Genomic DNA, 16,127 nt, shown 5'->3' on the forward strand with positions numbered 1-16,127 from the left:
CGCCTCCACGGCCTTCCAACTCTGACGTTAGCCTCAGGATTTATCCTAACTGGCTTTCAGTGGAGCCCGGGCAACCCGCAATGTTTGAGTGTAAACTTAATTGTAACAATGCTTCAGTATGTAACCCCCTGCCTACAATTCGTTGGAAGTCAGAGTTAGGTTATTTTAATCCTGGGGCTACCGTTGAGAATGGTCGTCTGTCAATTCCTGCAACGAGCAGTGAGGACCAGCAGTATTACATTTGTACGGCTGTCAGCGAATTTCTTTCGCTGTCGCTCAGAACAGTTATTGTCGTACAGAAGAAGTGTGAGTAGACACAGCAGCTGCTGCTAGTAAAATCAACAGCAAATCTTTTGATGCTCTAAACGCTGCTAGGCGCTAAGTTAAGTCTCATCGCAAGCCGTTCATGCTACCTCTACCACTTTCTGCGAGTATCCGTGTCTTTCTCTAACATATCTTTTACATCTGGGGAGTCTGCACAAAAATTCTTTCTGTAATATATAATTTTATCAAACTTTATTGGCTAGTGTGTGTGGAGGGCAGTTGTGCTATACAACCCCTTGTATATCATGTATATCAGACTTTATTGGCTAATGTGTATGGAGAGGGTTGCCCCATTCTGCTTCTTGTAAATCATGCACATCAGACTATTGGCTAATCTGTATGGAGGGGAGTTGTGCTATACTGCTTCTTGTATGCCATGCCATGTACATTATATCAGATTCTATTGGCTAATGAGTATGGAGAGGAGTTGTGCTATACTGCTTCTTGTATACCATATATATCAGACTCTATTCGCTAATGTGTATGGAAGGGAGTTGTCCCATACTGCTCTTTGTAGATTATGTATGACAGACTCTATTGGCTATTGGCTAATGTGTGTGGACAAGAGTTGTCTCATACTGCTCTTTGTATGTCATGTATATCAGACTCTACTGGCTAATGAGTATGGGAGGAGTTGTGCTATACTGCTCATTGTATGCGCATGATGGTTTGGTTATCTTTTGATGTGCTGATCTCTTTCAACTTCTCTTGTTCAGTAGCTCCAAATGTGTGGCATTAAACATTTGAATACAAAGTAAAGTATATAGGATAACTCTTTGTCTCAGTATGTTATATTTCATGTCATTAGTTACTGTAGAATAGTATCAAATCTATAAATATACTGCTCTACATGACTTATTCACAGTTGATTGCTAGTTGCCAGTTTAGCTAGAAGGGGTGCTGGGTAACGGCTATATGGCCTATCTAAATTGCTACGCTTCTATAACCAGCGCGGCATTCCATATCGCTTTGTAAATAATTTTTGGAGCTGTTTCATTGTACGGTAAGATAACTCATTTTGCAAACAATAAGTTTTTTACATGTTTATAAATCTTCCAAAAATGCATCACCCAATTTTTTTTCTTTGTGTTCTTTGATTGCAAAAATTACTAAAGATTTTGCTCTTTTTTGACCTAATTTTGATTGCTTAGTAATGTCAGTAGTCACTTCTTTCTGCATTTCATAAATTCATCAAGTTTTTAAATGTTTAATATAGATGCACAGGTTTACATTCTATTAGTTTCTATATTTATCTATTATACGTTGTTCTCAACAGCTGATCTCACAGTTAGAATTGAACCAAACAGATTGTATGTTGCTGAGGGCAGATCAGGCTCCATCCGTTGCATGGTTACTGGTAACGCCAGGTCTGTCTCGTGGAGAAGGCCCAGAGATGTACCAATATTAGACAAAAATCAGGTATTTTAATATTTGCCGTTGTTGTCTACTTTTATAATTTATGTGAAGATAACTCTATCAGCTTCCAATGTATTATTTTGTCATCGTTTTGTTGTCACTGCCTGCCTAAAGCAAGGCCAATCCGGTACTTCAAACTTGCAATTTGTAATAATACTACTGCTTCTTGTCTTATTGCATGTTTTGTGCCATGCTAGTTGCATATTTTATGATCATTACATTTTATGATATACTGACTAGTTGTGTTTGTTCTAAGATTTTTGAACTTTTTACTTTCTCTGCTATAAACCCTTATCACACCTGTTCGTTTACATCCGTTATTTTCTTCTTTCCATATTTTGGCAATTTCTTGAGTTTAGTTTAATCATTTTGCTCCCCATAATAACTCTACTCCATGGATGTGTAATAATCATTATTTGAATGGTTGCAGATAAGTACGACGATGATCCGGGATGACACTCTGACTTTTGTGAACATGGCTGTCAATGACCGAGGCTACTACTATTGCACAGCCATTGGAGCAGACTCTGTAACGCGTGTTGATTCAAGGGAACCAGCTGTTGTTGACATTGAACGTAAGTAACTAGGCTATTAAGTACTCTACAATCTTTCAGTATGAATTGCTGTAATACGTTACTTAGTTTGGTTATTTAACTTTACCAACCCTTTTCAGATATTTAGCCCTATTATTTTAGAGTCTTCACTTTACAGCTCACAGCTCTCTGATTTCTGATAGATTTGGTAATTATAAGTATTAAAATTTGTTCACAAGGTACAGGATAGGAGATGTTATTCCAGCACATATAATAACATAGATTTCATATAATAGCACAAAGTTACTTGAATTATGTATAAATACGTTATACATAATTCTTTAGGTTATCTATTGGGGTTTGTTATGCGCACATTCTAATACTATCCTAATGTTTCACAACTAATATTATAGTTAGTTGAAAAGACTGCAAATGCTTAGTTTTATCTATCACTGACCAGTGTAGTTGTTTAGTACATCAGAGTGTAGTGGTAAGCTCTAATAAAGTCTGGAGTCTGTGTTTTATGCAAGTCTGCTCATTGAGCATTATTATTACTGGAGTCGTCTCATTTTGCATTTACTAGAGACAACTGGTACATCATATACAAGCCATTCGTTCGGAGTGGCTATACATTCATAACTTATTGGTCACATTTTACTGTTTAATAAAATGATGACACTATAAATGCTTTCAGATCTTGAATCCTTTTTTATCTTAAGAGGCAGTCTTTGGAATAGTCAGGTTCCAAAGACTAGAATTAGTCAGAGTCAGCGACAATGGTGGGCTGAACAGATGACCTCTTAAAATAACTAATTATCTAAATCATTTCACTGGCTAGATTATTCATGTCTTTCACCTATTTGTTTTAAAGTTCTTTATGTTCCTGTTTCTAGTTGATATTTTACAGACAATGATGGTAGGTTTTTATGATGGTATTTTAGTATTCAACTTGTATTGTCTTTGTTAAAAATATATAAACAAAGCATTTAGAAGTTATAAAACAGACCGTATGGCAAAACTTTATTCAATTGCAGTATCAGAATGGCTTGAGGGTATCACAATAACACAATATCTTTATGGTATCAGAATTAGTTGAACTTACAGTATCACCATTACTTCAACTCACAGTATCGCAATGACTTGAATCTATAGGATTATCATGACGAAATGATCTTCGAACTATCTATAGAAGAATGATATATTTTAATGCTTTTGAAGTTAGTAGGTTAGATAAGGCTTTGTGATGGTACACAAAGTTGAAGTTTTGAAAAAGCACAAAAAATATTTAGTGCTTTGAAGACGCGGGCTTGTACACAGATGCAGATAATCTTTTGAGTTTTGCTACCGTGATTGTGTTACTGGTGATAGCTACAATAGTTCTTGCAATAGCTTGAAGATGCTCACTTTGTATATGTTTTGCGCAAGTGCAGTGCGTTGACCTTAATCACTAAATGTTTACTCATAACGGAGCTAATGTGTTGGTTTGTACATGGCAAACATGTTTATGATTTGGCAATGTAGGTACAATCACTCCTGGAGAGATACGTAAGTATGAAATCAGCTAACTAGTTGTGATGATTGCCAGGATGGTACACCAGTACTGTAGCTCTCTTTAATTTGCACTGCTAAACAATAATCTATCTGTCAGCTGTCTGTCAGCCATGTGGTTAACCAATCATTTAATTTTAGTGCTTGTTCAATCATCTATCTGCCAACTATCTAATTGTCAGTCTGCATATCTGTCCGCTCTTGTTAGCCTACCTTCTATTGGTCAGCTTTGTAATTTTATAATCTATCTAGTTTCTCTATCAACCAGATAGGTCATTCAAGCATCTATCTGGTGAATGGATGTTCATTCCCAGTCAGCTCTCCAATCTGGATACTCAATACTTTGCCTCTGGGCTGTATATCTCCATACACTGGAAATATGAATATGGAGCTTTAGCTGTCTCAAAATTTCTTTCATCAGCCATTATGAAAGTCTATCTATTAACATTCCTTTATTGGACAGACTTTACCCAACTTTTTTCATCTAGCCAATCACTGTTCATTTATCTATCAGTCAAAAGTTGATTGGAGGAAATTATTAGTTAGTTATTAATCATTTAGCTTCAGTCGAGCTGGTCTAACAAGCTGTAGTGTTGTCTTCTCTTGCGTTAAACACGGTGTATTCCTTTGAGATGGTGTGAACAGCATCAATGGAACACACCATGTTTCACAATTCAATAAGATGTGTATCTTCAATATGTTTTTAATTACTGCCAAAAACTTTATCTGCTATCGAATAAGGCTCCTACCTTTATAAAACATATATAACATATATGGACTTTGTAAAGCTCTGGTCATTGTTGATTTATGCTGTCACCCTTTCTGTAGGTTTGGTAATTACTGGTAATTATTATGCTTTTTCAGGCAACTTTATATCCATTCCAACTCCAGATGTTAGAGTAACAGCCGGAGATAACGCTAGACTTGAATGCAGAGCAGACAGCTCTGTTGCGGCTGTTAGCATCCAGTGGAGTCGAGATGCTGGCTCGATGGACAACAGGTACAAATGCACCACTTAGGCAAGAGAATAAATAAACTAAACACATGAAAACCTAAAGAGATGTAACATAAACGGAGAGCATTTCCTGCTGCTTTTCTCTGCTGGGCTTTTCTCTAAATGCGGAGTCAAACAGATTTGGTTTCAAAGGCCTTGTGTTGCTATAGGCATTTCAACATTTTTCAAGACTGTCAATAACATAAATTAAATTTTGTAAGAGTACTCCAGTATTACATCCGAGATTCGCTTGGTGGCTGCAGCCACCAACCACATACCAGGTGATATAAATCGGGTGAAAAAAACATTTTATTTTTCGTTTTAATAAATTTATGCAAATATTCAAGGTTATTGTTCGATTAAAGAATATATTCAATTGCAAGCATTATAGAAGCAGTTTGCTCCAATCGGTAAAAACATTATAATTAAAATGGTGAAAGGATTATAGCTCAATAAACCATTCCAACATGCGAAGTCTTGTTCTAGAATTGTGAGTAAAATATAAATGTATAATAATTTATAAAAACGTATTTGGTTTTGTAAATATTTTTACAAATTTAAATTTTTTCTCTATTACTTATACGATTCATGAACATTTTGTATGAGACTTGCTTTATCGTAGCCCTACCTTTTAATTCTATCTAAATTGAAAGCTTCCTTAATTATTTATTCTGTTTAAATATTATTTGGTGAAATCTTCGCTTTTTTACTGCAGAGCAGTATTTAGTAGATCCTTTAAAATGTCAGTAAGTACTAAACCAGAAGTGAAAAATTCAAACCACATTCTTTTGTACCATATGTAGTGAATAAACTATTTTCACCAACTTGGTGGAAATTATTGCAAGTTTCAGACAATCAATGTACCAACTTGAAGCATTACCTACAGCAATTACCTTTACTGCTGCCGTAGCGAATGTTCAATTACCTTTACTGCTGCCGCAGCGAATGTTCAATTACCTTTACTGCTGCCGTAGCGAATGTTCAATTACCTTTACTGCTGCCGTAGCGAATGTTCAATTACCTTTACTGCTGCCTTAGCGAATGTTCAATTACCTTTACTGCTGCCGTAGCAAATGTTCAATTACCTTTACTGCTGCCGTAGCGAATGTTCAATTACCTTTATTGCTGCCGTAGCGAATGTTCCCATGATGCACAAGTTTGCGTCTGCACAATGGAAATGACAAAAGTTCACAAATCAAGCAAGTTTTGTTACTTGCAAGTCTTTGTCGAGTTTTTCAAATTTTGGAAACGTCTTTTACAAATGATGCGCAAGGAAATATGATGCAAGCTTTTTTATTTTAAACATCTCCACACTTCAGTCATTCCTATTTTGATTGGAAAATGCGAGAGTGTGCCGCTATGATCTCTGACGTAGAGTTCCTTACCTTTTTTAACAAAGCACAGGCGCTTATCCGCAACATGCGAATGTCCAATTGAAACACTTATAGCACAGTAGTTCAATGTGCACACAACTCCAAATCCTATGGAAACCTAGTGGTAGAAAGAATATGTTCAACTTTTAGATTTATCCATTTTAGTCTAGGAAACAGAAATAGGACATAAGAAGCTGCAAAGATAATGTGTATTTACAGATTAAAGGTTGTTTACACATATTATTACTGATGACACGCAGTAATAATACTTAGCTGGCTCAGCTGGGTATTCGTATGGTTTAAAATTGCATTGCTTTTGGTAATGGCGAGATGTTAAAATATGTAGACCTGTTCAATGAAAGTTAAATTAACGTTATATTTTTGCTATTATTAAACGTTATACATAAATGTAACATGGCCAGAATTTAAGGCCTTCATTTAACAAATGTGAATAAACCATAAAATGAGTTGAACCACAAAAATATTTAAAAAAACATATTTGATTTTTTCATAAAAGTTATAATGTTTACCAAATATGACCATATCAGAGCCATCTTTTGTTATTCATAAATTTTAAATGAAAATCACAAAAAAAATTCTTTTCTTATTGTTAACTATATATCAGTGACAAATTGTTTAATTGATTTATCAAATAGTCAATCTACGAAAATACTTTAAATAATTTTTTCAGTCGGTAACATCTATTCCAAAAAGAACTGCTGATTTATAGAAAGCAATAAATTGTCCTGTTCTTATCTATCTTTGTAGGTTTAGGCAAAGTAGTGGCATACTGGATATTATTCCAGTCGAAGAACGTGATGATGGAACCTACACCTGCACAATACGTACCAGCACAGGAGCAGTACAGACGGGATCAGCTCGTCTCACAGTCTATCCTCGTGTCCCTCAACCAGGTAAGTTATCCCTTGTTTGGTCTCGTTACTCACATGTGGAGACAGCTCTTTATGTGGTGGAATTGCACATTAATTTTTATATTTAGGTAGCCTCGTTGAGTGTCAGTGTCTCAAATTGTTCAGTTTCGTAGTGTTTCTATTGCTGCCCACTAAAGTATGTCATCAAACTTAAAAGTCTACCTAACCTTGCCCATAGGTTCGCATAAGCAAAATATTGTTTAAAGGTTTTTTATTTTATTCCTGCACTCTATGTCCTATGCTAGGTTGAAGTTTTGCTAAAGAGATTCTCGGCTAACCAAAAGTAAATGTGATGGAATACGCTTGAGATTTCATCACTTCATATCTTTGGTTGGTAAAAATGTTGCTCATAATAAAGCGTCATTGTTGATGAGAGCGCTTGAGCTGTCAACATTAAGCTGAAGAGAAAGAAAATATACTTTAAAGAATTTATTGATCATAAGGAAGTACAAACTATTGATTTTTATATATAGATGGTTTCAGTTTGTATATATATAGATGGTTTCAGTTTGTATATATATGTCGATGGTTTCAGTTTGTATATATATGTAGATGGTTTCAGTTTGTATATATATAGATGGTTTCAGTTTGTATATATAGATGGTTTCAGTTTGTATATATATGTAGATTGTTTCAGTTTGTATATATATAGTTTGTTTCAGTTTGTATATATATAGATGGTTTCAGTTTGTATATATATATAGATGGTTTCAGTTTGTATATATATAGATGGTTTCAGTTTGTATATATATGTCGATGGTTTCAGTTTGTATATATATGGTTGGTTTCAGTTTGTATATATAGATAGTTTCAGTTTGTATATATATACATATAGATGGTTTCAGTTTGTATATATATAGATGGTTTCAGTTTGTATATATATGTAGATGGTTTCAGTTTGTATATATATAGTTTGTTTCAGTTTGTATATATATAGATGGTTTCAGTTTGTATATATATATAGATGGTTTCAGTTTGTATATATATAGATGGTTTCAGTTTGTTTATATATGTAGATGGTTTCAGTTTGTATATATATAGTTTGTTTCAGTTTGTATATGTTAAAGATTATATGTATATTCTATTATGTATTATATAAAGATTCCGGCTGGGTTTTCTCACTCTCGTAGCCAGTAGAATAGAACATTGTTTGTAATTGTTTCAGAGAATATAGAGGCTGTTATTGATGGAGTCAGTGATGATTCAATCACCTTCACAATAGGCTCACCAATTCGACTTCGCTGTTCTCTCATCAATGCCGTAGGCCCCTATGAGACATACTGGCAATATGGGTATGCAGCCAAGTTCTCTCGCTAGTAGACGACTTTCTAGTACGATTTCTTTCAAAAGATTTGTGAATGTCTAAATGTTTAAAAGACAAGATAAAGGTTGAAAACACTATCAGTTCAATTTCTTAAAAAATGTTGCTTTTTGTCAGAATCGTTTTATTTTTTAATCCAGGGTCATGTTTTTTTAACTTTTGTTGAGCATACAAAGTTCAATCATTCACCATGAACTTGCTGCAAAGTATCTGTTCCATAAAGGTCTCACTGTATCTGTAAATGTTTCAGTGGGTCACGGAATGCATTACCAGACAATGCACAAATCTATGATGGTATAATGTACATTCCATCAGCAAGAGGAGACAATGCTGGTAGATATACATGCACCGGTGTGTCAGGAAATGTTTTTTACACAAGAGATGTGTATCTATTGATCAGTTCACGGATTGTCATAAACCTTCCAGATAAGTATGACGCACCACTAAACACAGATGTCGACCTCACTTGCAAGGTTTGTATTTACACCATGTTTATTAAAATGCTCATTAGGCCTATATTGATAACCTTAGTTTATTTCTTGTGTCAGCATCATTGGCCATTAAAACTATTACCTTAACAAACATACCCTTTTTGAGGTTTCGTAAACGAATAATGCCAAACTGCCCTAATGAGAATCTATCAGAGTTTTGCAAAATTGTCTTTGGTTATTTTTTGGTTTAGTCAGATGTCACAGGTTATGAATAACATGAAGCTTTGTTGTACTTATATCACTTGAACAAGCTTATACGCTTTCACATCAAAAATAAAATATTTCTAAAGCAGAAACAAGTTATGATGTTTTTAACTGAGGTATTTTTTAAGCATTAGTATATGTTTGTGTTGAGCATGCAAACTGTCGAAAAAAACATGATGTGTTTGACTTATGAATAATGACTATTGATACCCAAGAAGTGTCTTTAAACAAAATCTGTAATTAAAATAACATTTCAGAGCACTTTGCAAACAATGTTTGGAATCATCTTGTTGTATGGTATGACAACTCCTTATACAACTTGTTGCTTGCATTTGTTTTTTACATAAAGACAAGCTTTTTAAAATTATTTTTATTGAAACTACTCAAAAAAGTTAGAATTTTTGCTTTTTGGGATAATTCTGCATCGTAATATCTACCCCTGGTTTTTTCTGCATTCTAAAAGTGCTTTGATATTTTAAGTGTTTTATATCCATGCCCAAGACTCTGTCTTATCAGGCCGATATCTCATTTGCGGGTTTCATGTTTGTTGAACTATACTTGTTAGAAAGAATCTGTAATCTTAGCTAAAATGTTTGAAGTTATTTTCCATAGTTTTAGTGTTTGCTGCGGTGCTGATTCATATCAAATAATGTACTTGTGCATCTCACTTTTGCTTGATTAGCCCTCACGTGACCTTCATTGAATGGATACCAAATCCTTTCAGTAGAGTCTTTGGTTGCAAATTGACCTCTTTGTCTTTTTTTAGGTACCTCTCAGCCCAGGCGCTGTGCAACCAGTAGTGTACTGGGTTAATGGAAAAGGTCAGCGACTCACTCAGTCTCAGTATAATGAGTAAGTTATATTTTTATTTAATGATAATGATTTACTTTTTCCTAGGCCAATGTAATCAGCTAAAAGAATAGGAAAAAACATCATTACTTAAAATGGTTTGATCTATTAAAGGATGATGTAAAATGAATATATATTTTTCACTTTTGTATGTCATAAGAGTTTAAAAATAGACAAACTGGAACTGTGCGCCATGAAGCCATTCTCAATTCTTGTTGATAGGGCTTTCAGCCAGCTACACCACAAGTTGAATCTAGATTATACAGTTAGCTAGTGCATGATTACAGGTTTTCATCAGATAAACAAACTGTTCTGGTTTTTGGTATAAGCAACTGAACTCGCTGTCTGATTCCATCTCTTTAATGTCATTGTTTATGTCAATTATTTTATTGTTTATTTCAAATTAAGGTTGTTCTGATTATCATTGGCCAAAAAGATCAATTAATTTAGCTGTTCTACTAAAACCAACCCAAATCATGCATTATCTACAATCACAGGCTGTTTATAGGCTTGCTTGCAAAATGTAACTAAGTTGCTATTAAGATGATAGAAGCTGTCGTTGTCTAGTAAACTAAGGGTAGACCAAAGGAGGCAAGAGTACAATTGATTTTGCCATAAATCCTACAATTTAGAAGTAGTCACTATGTAATTGTTAAAATTTTAATGACACATTTAAATTGTTTTTACTTTTGATGTATTATCCCTTTGCACTGGTAAAATCAACCAAGCAGACTCTATTCTCTTTATTAAAGTCTGATTGCATCATCTAACAAAACATTATGTTATGTACGATGCAGTTCAGTTGATAGAACAGCATTTATTGACCAAAGTTCAAAAGAACAACTTACATCCACCTCCAAGGAAATAGTAAGAAATTGTGTCCGCCACTGGTTAACAGAATAGCGAAGTTGTAAAACTAATTGTATTGAAGCAATTGTACTTCTCTCTTGTGATAATTTTATTGGCGAGCCAGCAATAGAACAACATGATTATAAGCATATTATCATTTACTCACCAATATGGTTGTCGGTTTATTTGTAAAGTCTCTCAACAGTATATAAAGTTTTGCTGTTTTCCGATCTGTTTAAAAGGCAAGATTTGAGTTCAAATCCTCAAAAATGTTTTGATTGTTTTACTTTATTTTCAACATTGTATTGTATCTGTGGGAATGTTTGTTTTCTTGATAAGGTTTTTTTTTAGCAAGGTTCCTACTTTATACTACTTAATGTGCTGTTACTAGGGCTACACTCAGCATAGTCAACGTGCAGATGTCAAACGCTGGAAACTACACGTGTATAGTAGAGGTGGATGGAGCAAGTACAAGTAAAACATTGAGGCTTAATGTTATCCCAAATTCCAATGGTCTACTATACTGGGCACAGAATCCTCTGACTTTCAATTCAAGGCCTGGTGCTCAAGTTAGCTTGGATTGTCAACCAGAAAGTATGTTGGCGATAGACAGTTTTTGCTGGTTTTTAAAATAACTATTTTTAGCTGATTTTCATTTTAATTATGTTTTTGAAGCCAAAACAGAAATCTGGAAAATCTAAATGAGAATGAATACCATAGAAATAGATTTAGTTAATAACAGGTAAATGAGTATGCCATAGGAATAGATTCAGTTTGTAACAGGTAAATGAGTATAGTATAGGAATAGATTTAGTTAATAGCAGGTAAATGAGTATAGTATAGGAATAGATTTAGTTAATAGCAGGTAAATGATTATATTTTAAGAATAGGTGTATTGGGTTGTGCTAAAGGTCTTACAGAATAATTATATGGAATTAGGCTGTGAATGATTAAATGTAAGTTAACAGGTCTGAAAGGCTTCATAAATAGCTGCCATCTTTTCTTCACTGGCTTTAAACAATTGTATTCGAAAAAGCTTGCTATATAAACGTTTCACCTCAAGTTACATTTGGTTAATCTGCTTTAGATTGTTCTCAGATTCAGTTTTTATAAATAGCGTTGAGTCAGTTACCTATATTCAATGTTTGTCTACTTAGCTTCACAACAAGTTGTGATGGTGTGGAGGCGAGATAACTACCCTAGCTTGCCTGCTGGAGCTGTTCAGCGTGGAAGTATGTTGGAGTTTAGAAGTGTATTGACAAGTGATGCTGGAACCTACACTTGCACAGCAACTAATGCATTTGGCTCATCCGAGCTTTATGCAACCCTCATGGTTCAGGGACCTCCAGGTACTTCTCTCACCTTAACTTTGTTGCTCTTACTTGCTCCCAAGTCAGTTTTTAACTTTTTTTCTGGAAACTGATAGGAGATTTTAAATGGGCTACAGCTATTCAACAACAACAATTCAGGCTAGTCACTTTCGTCTTTTGCAAGCCCAACTCTGAAGCAAGATGTTGAACTATAAATGAGTTGCTGTTTGCATGACTCAACTGATGACTCAACTGATGACAGTATAAGCAATAAATAGTAATAAATAAATATAAATGTATGATTGAGTTGAGAAATAAAATATCGATGCTGATCGATTGAGTTGATCAAAAAAATGCTAATCGTGTTGCTGATTCCTAAACCTATTATATTCTGTTAACAATAGGTAGACCGGTTGTTTCTGCAAATGGTGACAGAATGGAGCCTGATGGTGTGAAGACATACAACTCTGGAGACCAGGTAGTTTTGAGCTGCATTGCGGATGGCTCACCATCTCCACAATATCGCTGGAGCAAAACAAATGCTTATGGAGGATTCGTGGAGCTACAATCTGGTGGAAACATTCAAATCAATGATGGCATCCTAAAGTGAGTTGTATAAATTATTCTTTTTCCTGGTTTAGAAATCTTCTTGTCAAGTAAATTCTCTTTCATAATATGCGTTACATTACATTTATTTGTCATGTGCCTACAAAGTTGATCTAAATGTTGTTTCATTTAGGAGAGACCAACTCAACTATCTAAAAAGCTACTTGTGTTTGTGCAAACTTACCTCATAACCCGAAATAGAAGTGTTACAAAGAATATTAGTTGAATCACAAAAATCTTTGTCACTAATATTTGGAGTTGTCACTAGTATTTGGAATTGTCACTTCTTGTTGCTGAAACCGCAACTAATCCAGCCAGTAAACAATGGCAGGTCTAATGTTACAATTAGCTATTACCTAACCGTTTAACATGTAATGTATCTCTATTCAACAGTGGCCAAGGTTCACAGCTTATGTAAGTCAGCCTATCTATCACAACATGAGCACAACAGTAGTCAAGTACAACCACCTATGTTTACTTGCCAATTGTATGACATCGCTAGCTGTCAGTTACTCGCTAGGGGTGTGAAAGGCAAGACAAGGTGGTTGACTTGACTCATTCATTTGCACCGCTTAAGTTTTTATATCGCTTGATCTTTCTTCACTATCTGTTGTGCATGATTGTGTATGCCAGCTGTTCATCATTGGTTGCTCTTTCTTATTCCTTCTTTATTCCTATAGGTCCTCAATTTTTTCAAATATTACTTTAAGCTTTTCAAATTAATAGTGATGAGTGTATATAATTTTATTGCAAATACTTGTTCAAATGATGATTTTGTCAAATTACAATTACGTAGAAACTTTTTACTGTGCTTTTTAATTTAAAGTCAAAGAAGTGGCAGAGTAGTGCTAGCTAATGATTGGCACGCTTTAAGCATTACTGTTTTTGTTGTGCGCTCAACAGCTTTCCCCTACAGAAGGCTTCTGCTCAAGTTATGGCCATGATCCACTCAATTTACTTCGTACACTCTTCTTATTTAGAAGTCTGCAGCAATCTATATTGAGACATTTTGTTGCGTAGGCGGAAACTGGTAGTTATTACAATATTAAAACTTACGAAGTACACATGTAAATTGCTTTATGACTGGAACAGTTTTATTCAAGTTTTGTCTTCCCATCATATCTTTAACCTTATTCTAATAGATTAGAATTCTGGTATTGATAATACAACAACTATCTTGTGTTACAGTATTAGTAATATAATAACTATCTTGTGTTACAGTATTAGTAATATAATAACTATCATGTGTTACAGTGTTAGTAATACAACAACTATCATGGGTCACAGCGTTAGTAATATACTAACTATCATGTGTTACAGTATTAGTAATATAATAACTATCATGTGTTACAGTGTTAGTAATATAATAACTATCATGCCTTACAGTGTTAGTAATATACTAACTATCATGTGTTACAGTGTTAGTAACATAATAACTATCATGCGTTACAGTGTTAGTAATATACTAACTATCATGTGTTACAGTGTTAGTAACATAATAACTATCTTGTGTTACAGTGTTAGTGATATAATACTAACTATCATGTGTTACAGTATTGGAAATGTGAGAATGGCCGATGAAGGATACTATAATTGCACTGCTTACAATAGCCTTGGCTCCAGCTATGTCTACACCCGCCTCATTGTCCGTTCAGGATATGGTAAGCTTGACTTTTAAGTTTTTGGTGCAGTTTGATTCTCTCTTCAACATTGTTTCTATCAGATAAAACTAAACTAGTTGTAGGACCAGTCATTCTTTGAGTTGCCAACAAATAAATTTTATGTAGTTTTCCAAAGCGAAGTATTGTAAACATCTGTACAAAATATATTGTAGACTAGTGTGTTGATACATGAGAAACTACCCGAAAAGCAATTATTTGCATTTAAATCATTTCAATTTTATTAAACTTGCCACTCATTAAATTTATCCAAGCATCAAGAGTTTGTAATTTGATTAAACTAGCGATCAGACCAAACACAACTGCCATAGTTCATGTCAAAAGAAAAAAATGTATTGGTAGGACATATGACTAATTTATAAAACTGTACAACACTTTTGCATTTGTTATTGCATGATGGTGTTTTATTTTCAATGCACAATCTGTATTTTCATCTACCAATGCAGAGCCGTATTGGAGTCGGTAAAGAGCATGATATTTGACGCCTAACTATTGCGCCTACCCGTCATCTGCTGTCATCCATGCTTTAGCTTTCAATAGCTGCTAAAAAACTTTATAAGCATTGTTATTGCTCTTTACTTAAGTAAAATTTGTTCATATCTGTATCAACAGCTACATGCATGCATTGTTAATATTATAGACTATCGATCGCTGAAAGGTTGACAAAAAGTAACTCTGTGTGTGGATGATAAGGGTCTCAAACAAAGACCAGCCGTGTAATGTTTTTCGCAGAGGTTGATTGTCTGAGATCAAATAGGCATTATATTTTATGCTAGCATTCATTTAGTCAACTGCTTCTTTCTAGTCTTTATGCGGTTTAGCACTATATCTTGAAAATATCATTACAAGCTGTATACATGAATATATAAAAAAAACTTGTTATGAAACATATACATATATAATTAACATGTATATCTATGTATATCTATGTGTGTATATATACATATCTTCAAATAAAATTTTTCAATTTCATCACAAATTCTAATTATGTCTCAGAAACCATCAATGGGTTGGTCCTTGTTACAAAGGTCATGACTTAAGGATTGCAATGGTAGGCAGCATTATTATGGTCATCAATGTCTATAATAGTCTATCAAAAGCAAAACAATAAATAACATCACCTAAGACTAAAAAGGTTGAGGAATGCATGTTTTGTGCTATCATTTATTCAGTTGTTGCCTTATTCCATGTACAGCTGTGCCTGCTAATGTCAACATAATTGGTGGCGGGGATGGACCTCTGAGGAACATGTATAACATTGGTGAGACAGCCATTTTGAGATGCCAGGCTTCTTCTGTGACTGCTATGACATACAGGTGGACATTCAGTGGCGGAGTCCTGCCATCAAATGCTGTCACAAGGAGTGCAGTGCTAGAGTAAGTGTCGTTTAGTTTTATTTAATACAATAACATCATATTTATCATGTAGCATAGCTCTGACAGTTCTGATGAAAACATACAAAAACAAGGCCTGTGACGAATGTATTGCGGTGTTATGTTTATATCAGTTAACAGTGAACCATCTGAAGACTCTGGTAGATGTACTAGTAAAGCTTCACCTGGCAGAAAATAAAAGTAATTCATACAGAGCTGCAATATCGATATCATACCCTTCTTTCACCGCTCTAAAACTTGAGCAAACTTAATCTGACCTTCTGAATCCAAGAGTATAATTAATTTAAGAGTTGTCTGGCGCGCT

At 34.4% G+C, this 16,127-nt stretch overlaps 1 protein-coding gene across 1 annotated transcript in view; it reads left to right on the top strand.

The window, feature by feature from the left end:
- The window catches only part of LOC137405216 (basement membrane-specific heparan sulfate proteoglycan core protein-like), a 98,410-nt gene that overhangs the window by 33,834 nt on the left and 48,449 nt on the right, over window positions 1-16,127 (top strand). The window contains exons 20-32 of the mRNA XM_068091444.1: window positions 1,601-1,743; window positions 2,171-2,315; window positions 4,686-4,821; window positions 6,957-7,102; window positions 8,286-8,412; window positions 8,692-8,914; window positions 9,903-9,988; window positions 11,226-11,428; window positions 11,992-12,183; window positions 12,549-12,750; window positions 13,144-13,164; window positions 14,305-14,411; window positions 15,625-15,805. Of these exons, the coding sequence (XP_067947545.1) occupies window positions 1,601-1,743; window positions 2,171-2,315; window positions 4,686-4,821; window positions 6,957-7,102; window positions 8,286-8,412; window positions 8,692-8,914; window positions 9,903-9,988; window positions 11,226-11,428; window positions 11,992-12,183; window positions 12,549-12,750; window positions 13,144-13,164; window positions 14,305-14,411; window positions 15,625-15,805 (1,912 nt within the window). The remainder of the gene's footprint in view (window positions 1-1,600; window positions 1,744-2,170; window positions 2,316-4,685; window positions 4,822-6,956; window positions 7,103-8,285; window positions 8,413-8,691; window positions 8,915-9,902; window positions 9,989-11,225; window positions 11,429-11,991; window positions 12,184-12,548; window positions 12,751-13,143; window positions 13,165-14,304; window positions 14,412-15,624; window positions 15,806-16,127) is intronic.

Source organism: Watersipora subatra, chromosome 9, assembly GCF_963576615.1.
Source record: "Watersipora subatra chromosome 9, tzWatSuba1.1, whole genome shotgun sequence".
Taxonomy (NCBI): domain Eukaryota; kingdom Metazoa; phylum Bryozoa; class Gymnolaemata; order Cheilostomatida; family Watersiporidae; genus Watersipora; species Watersipora subatra.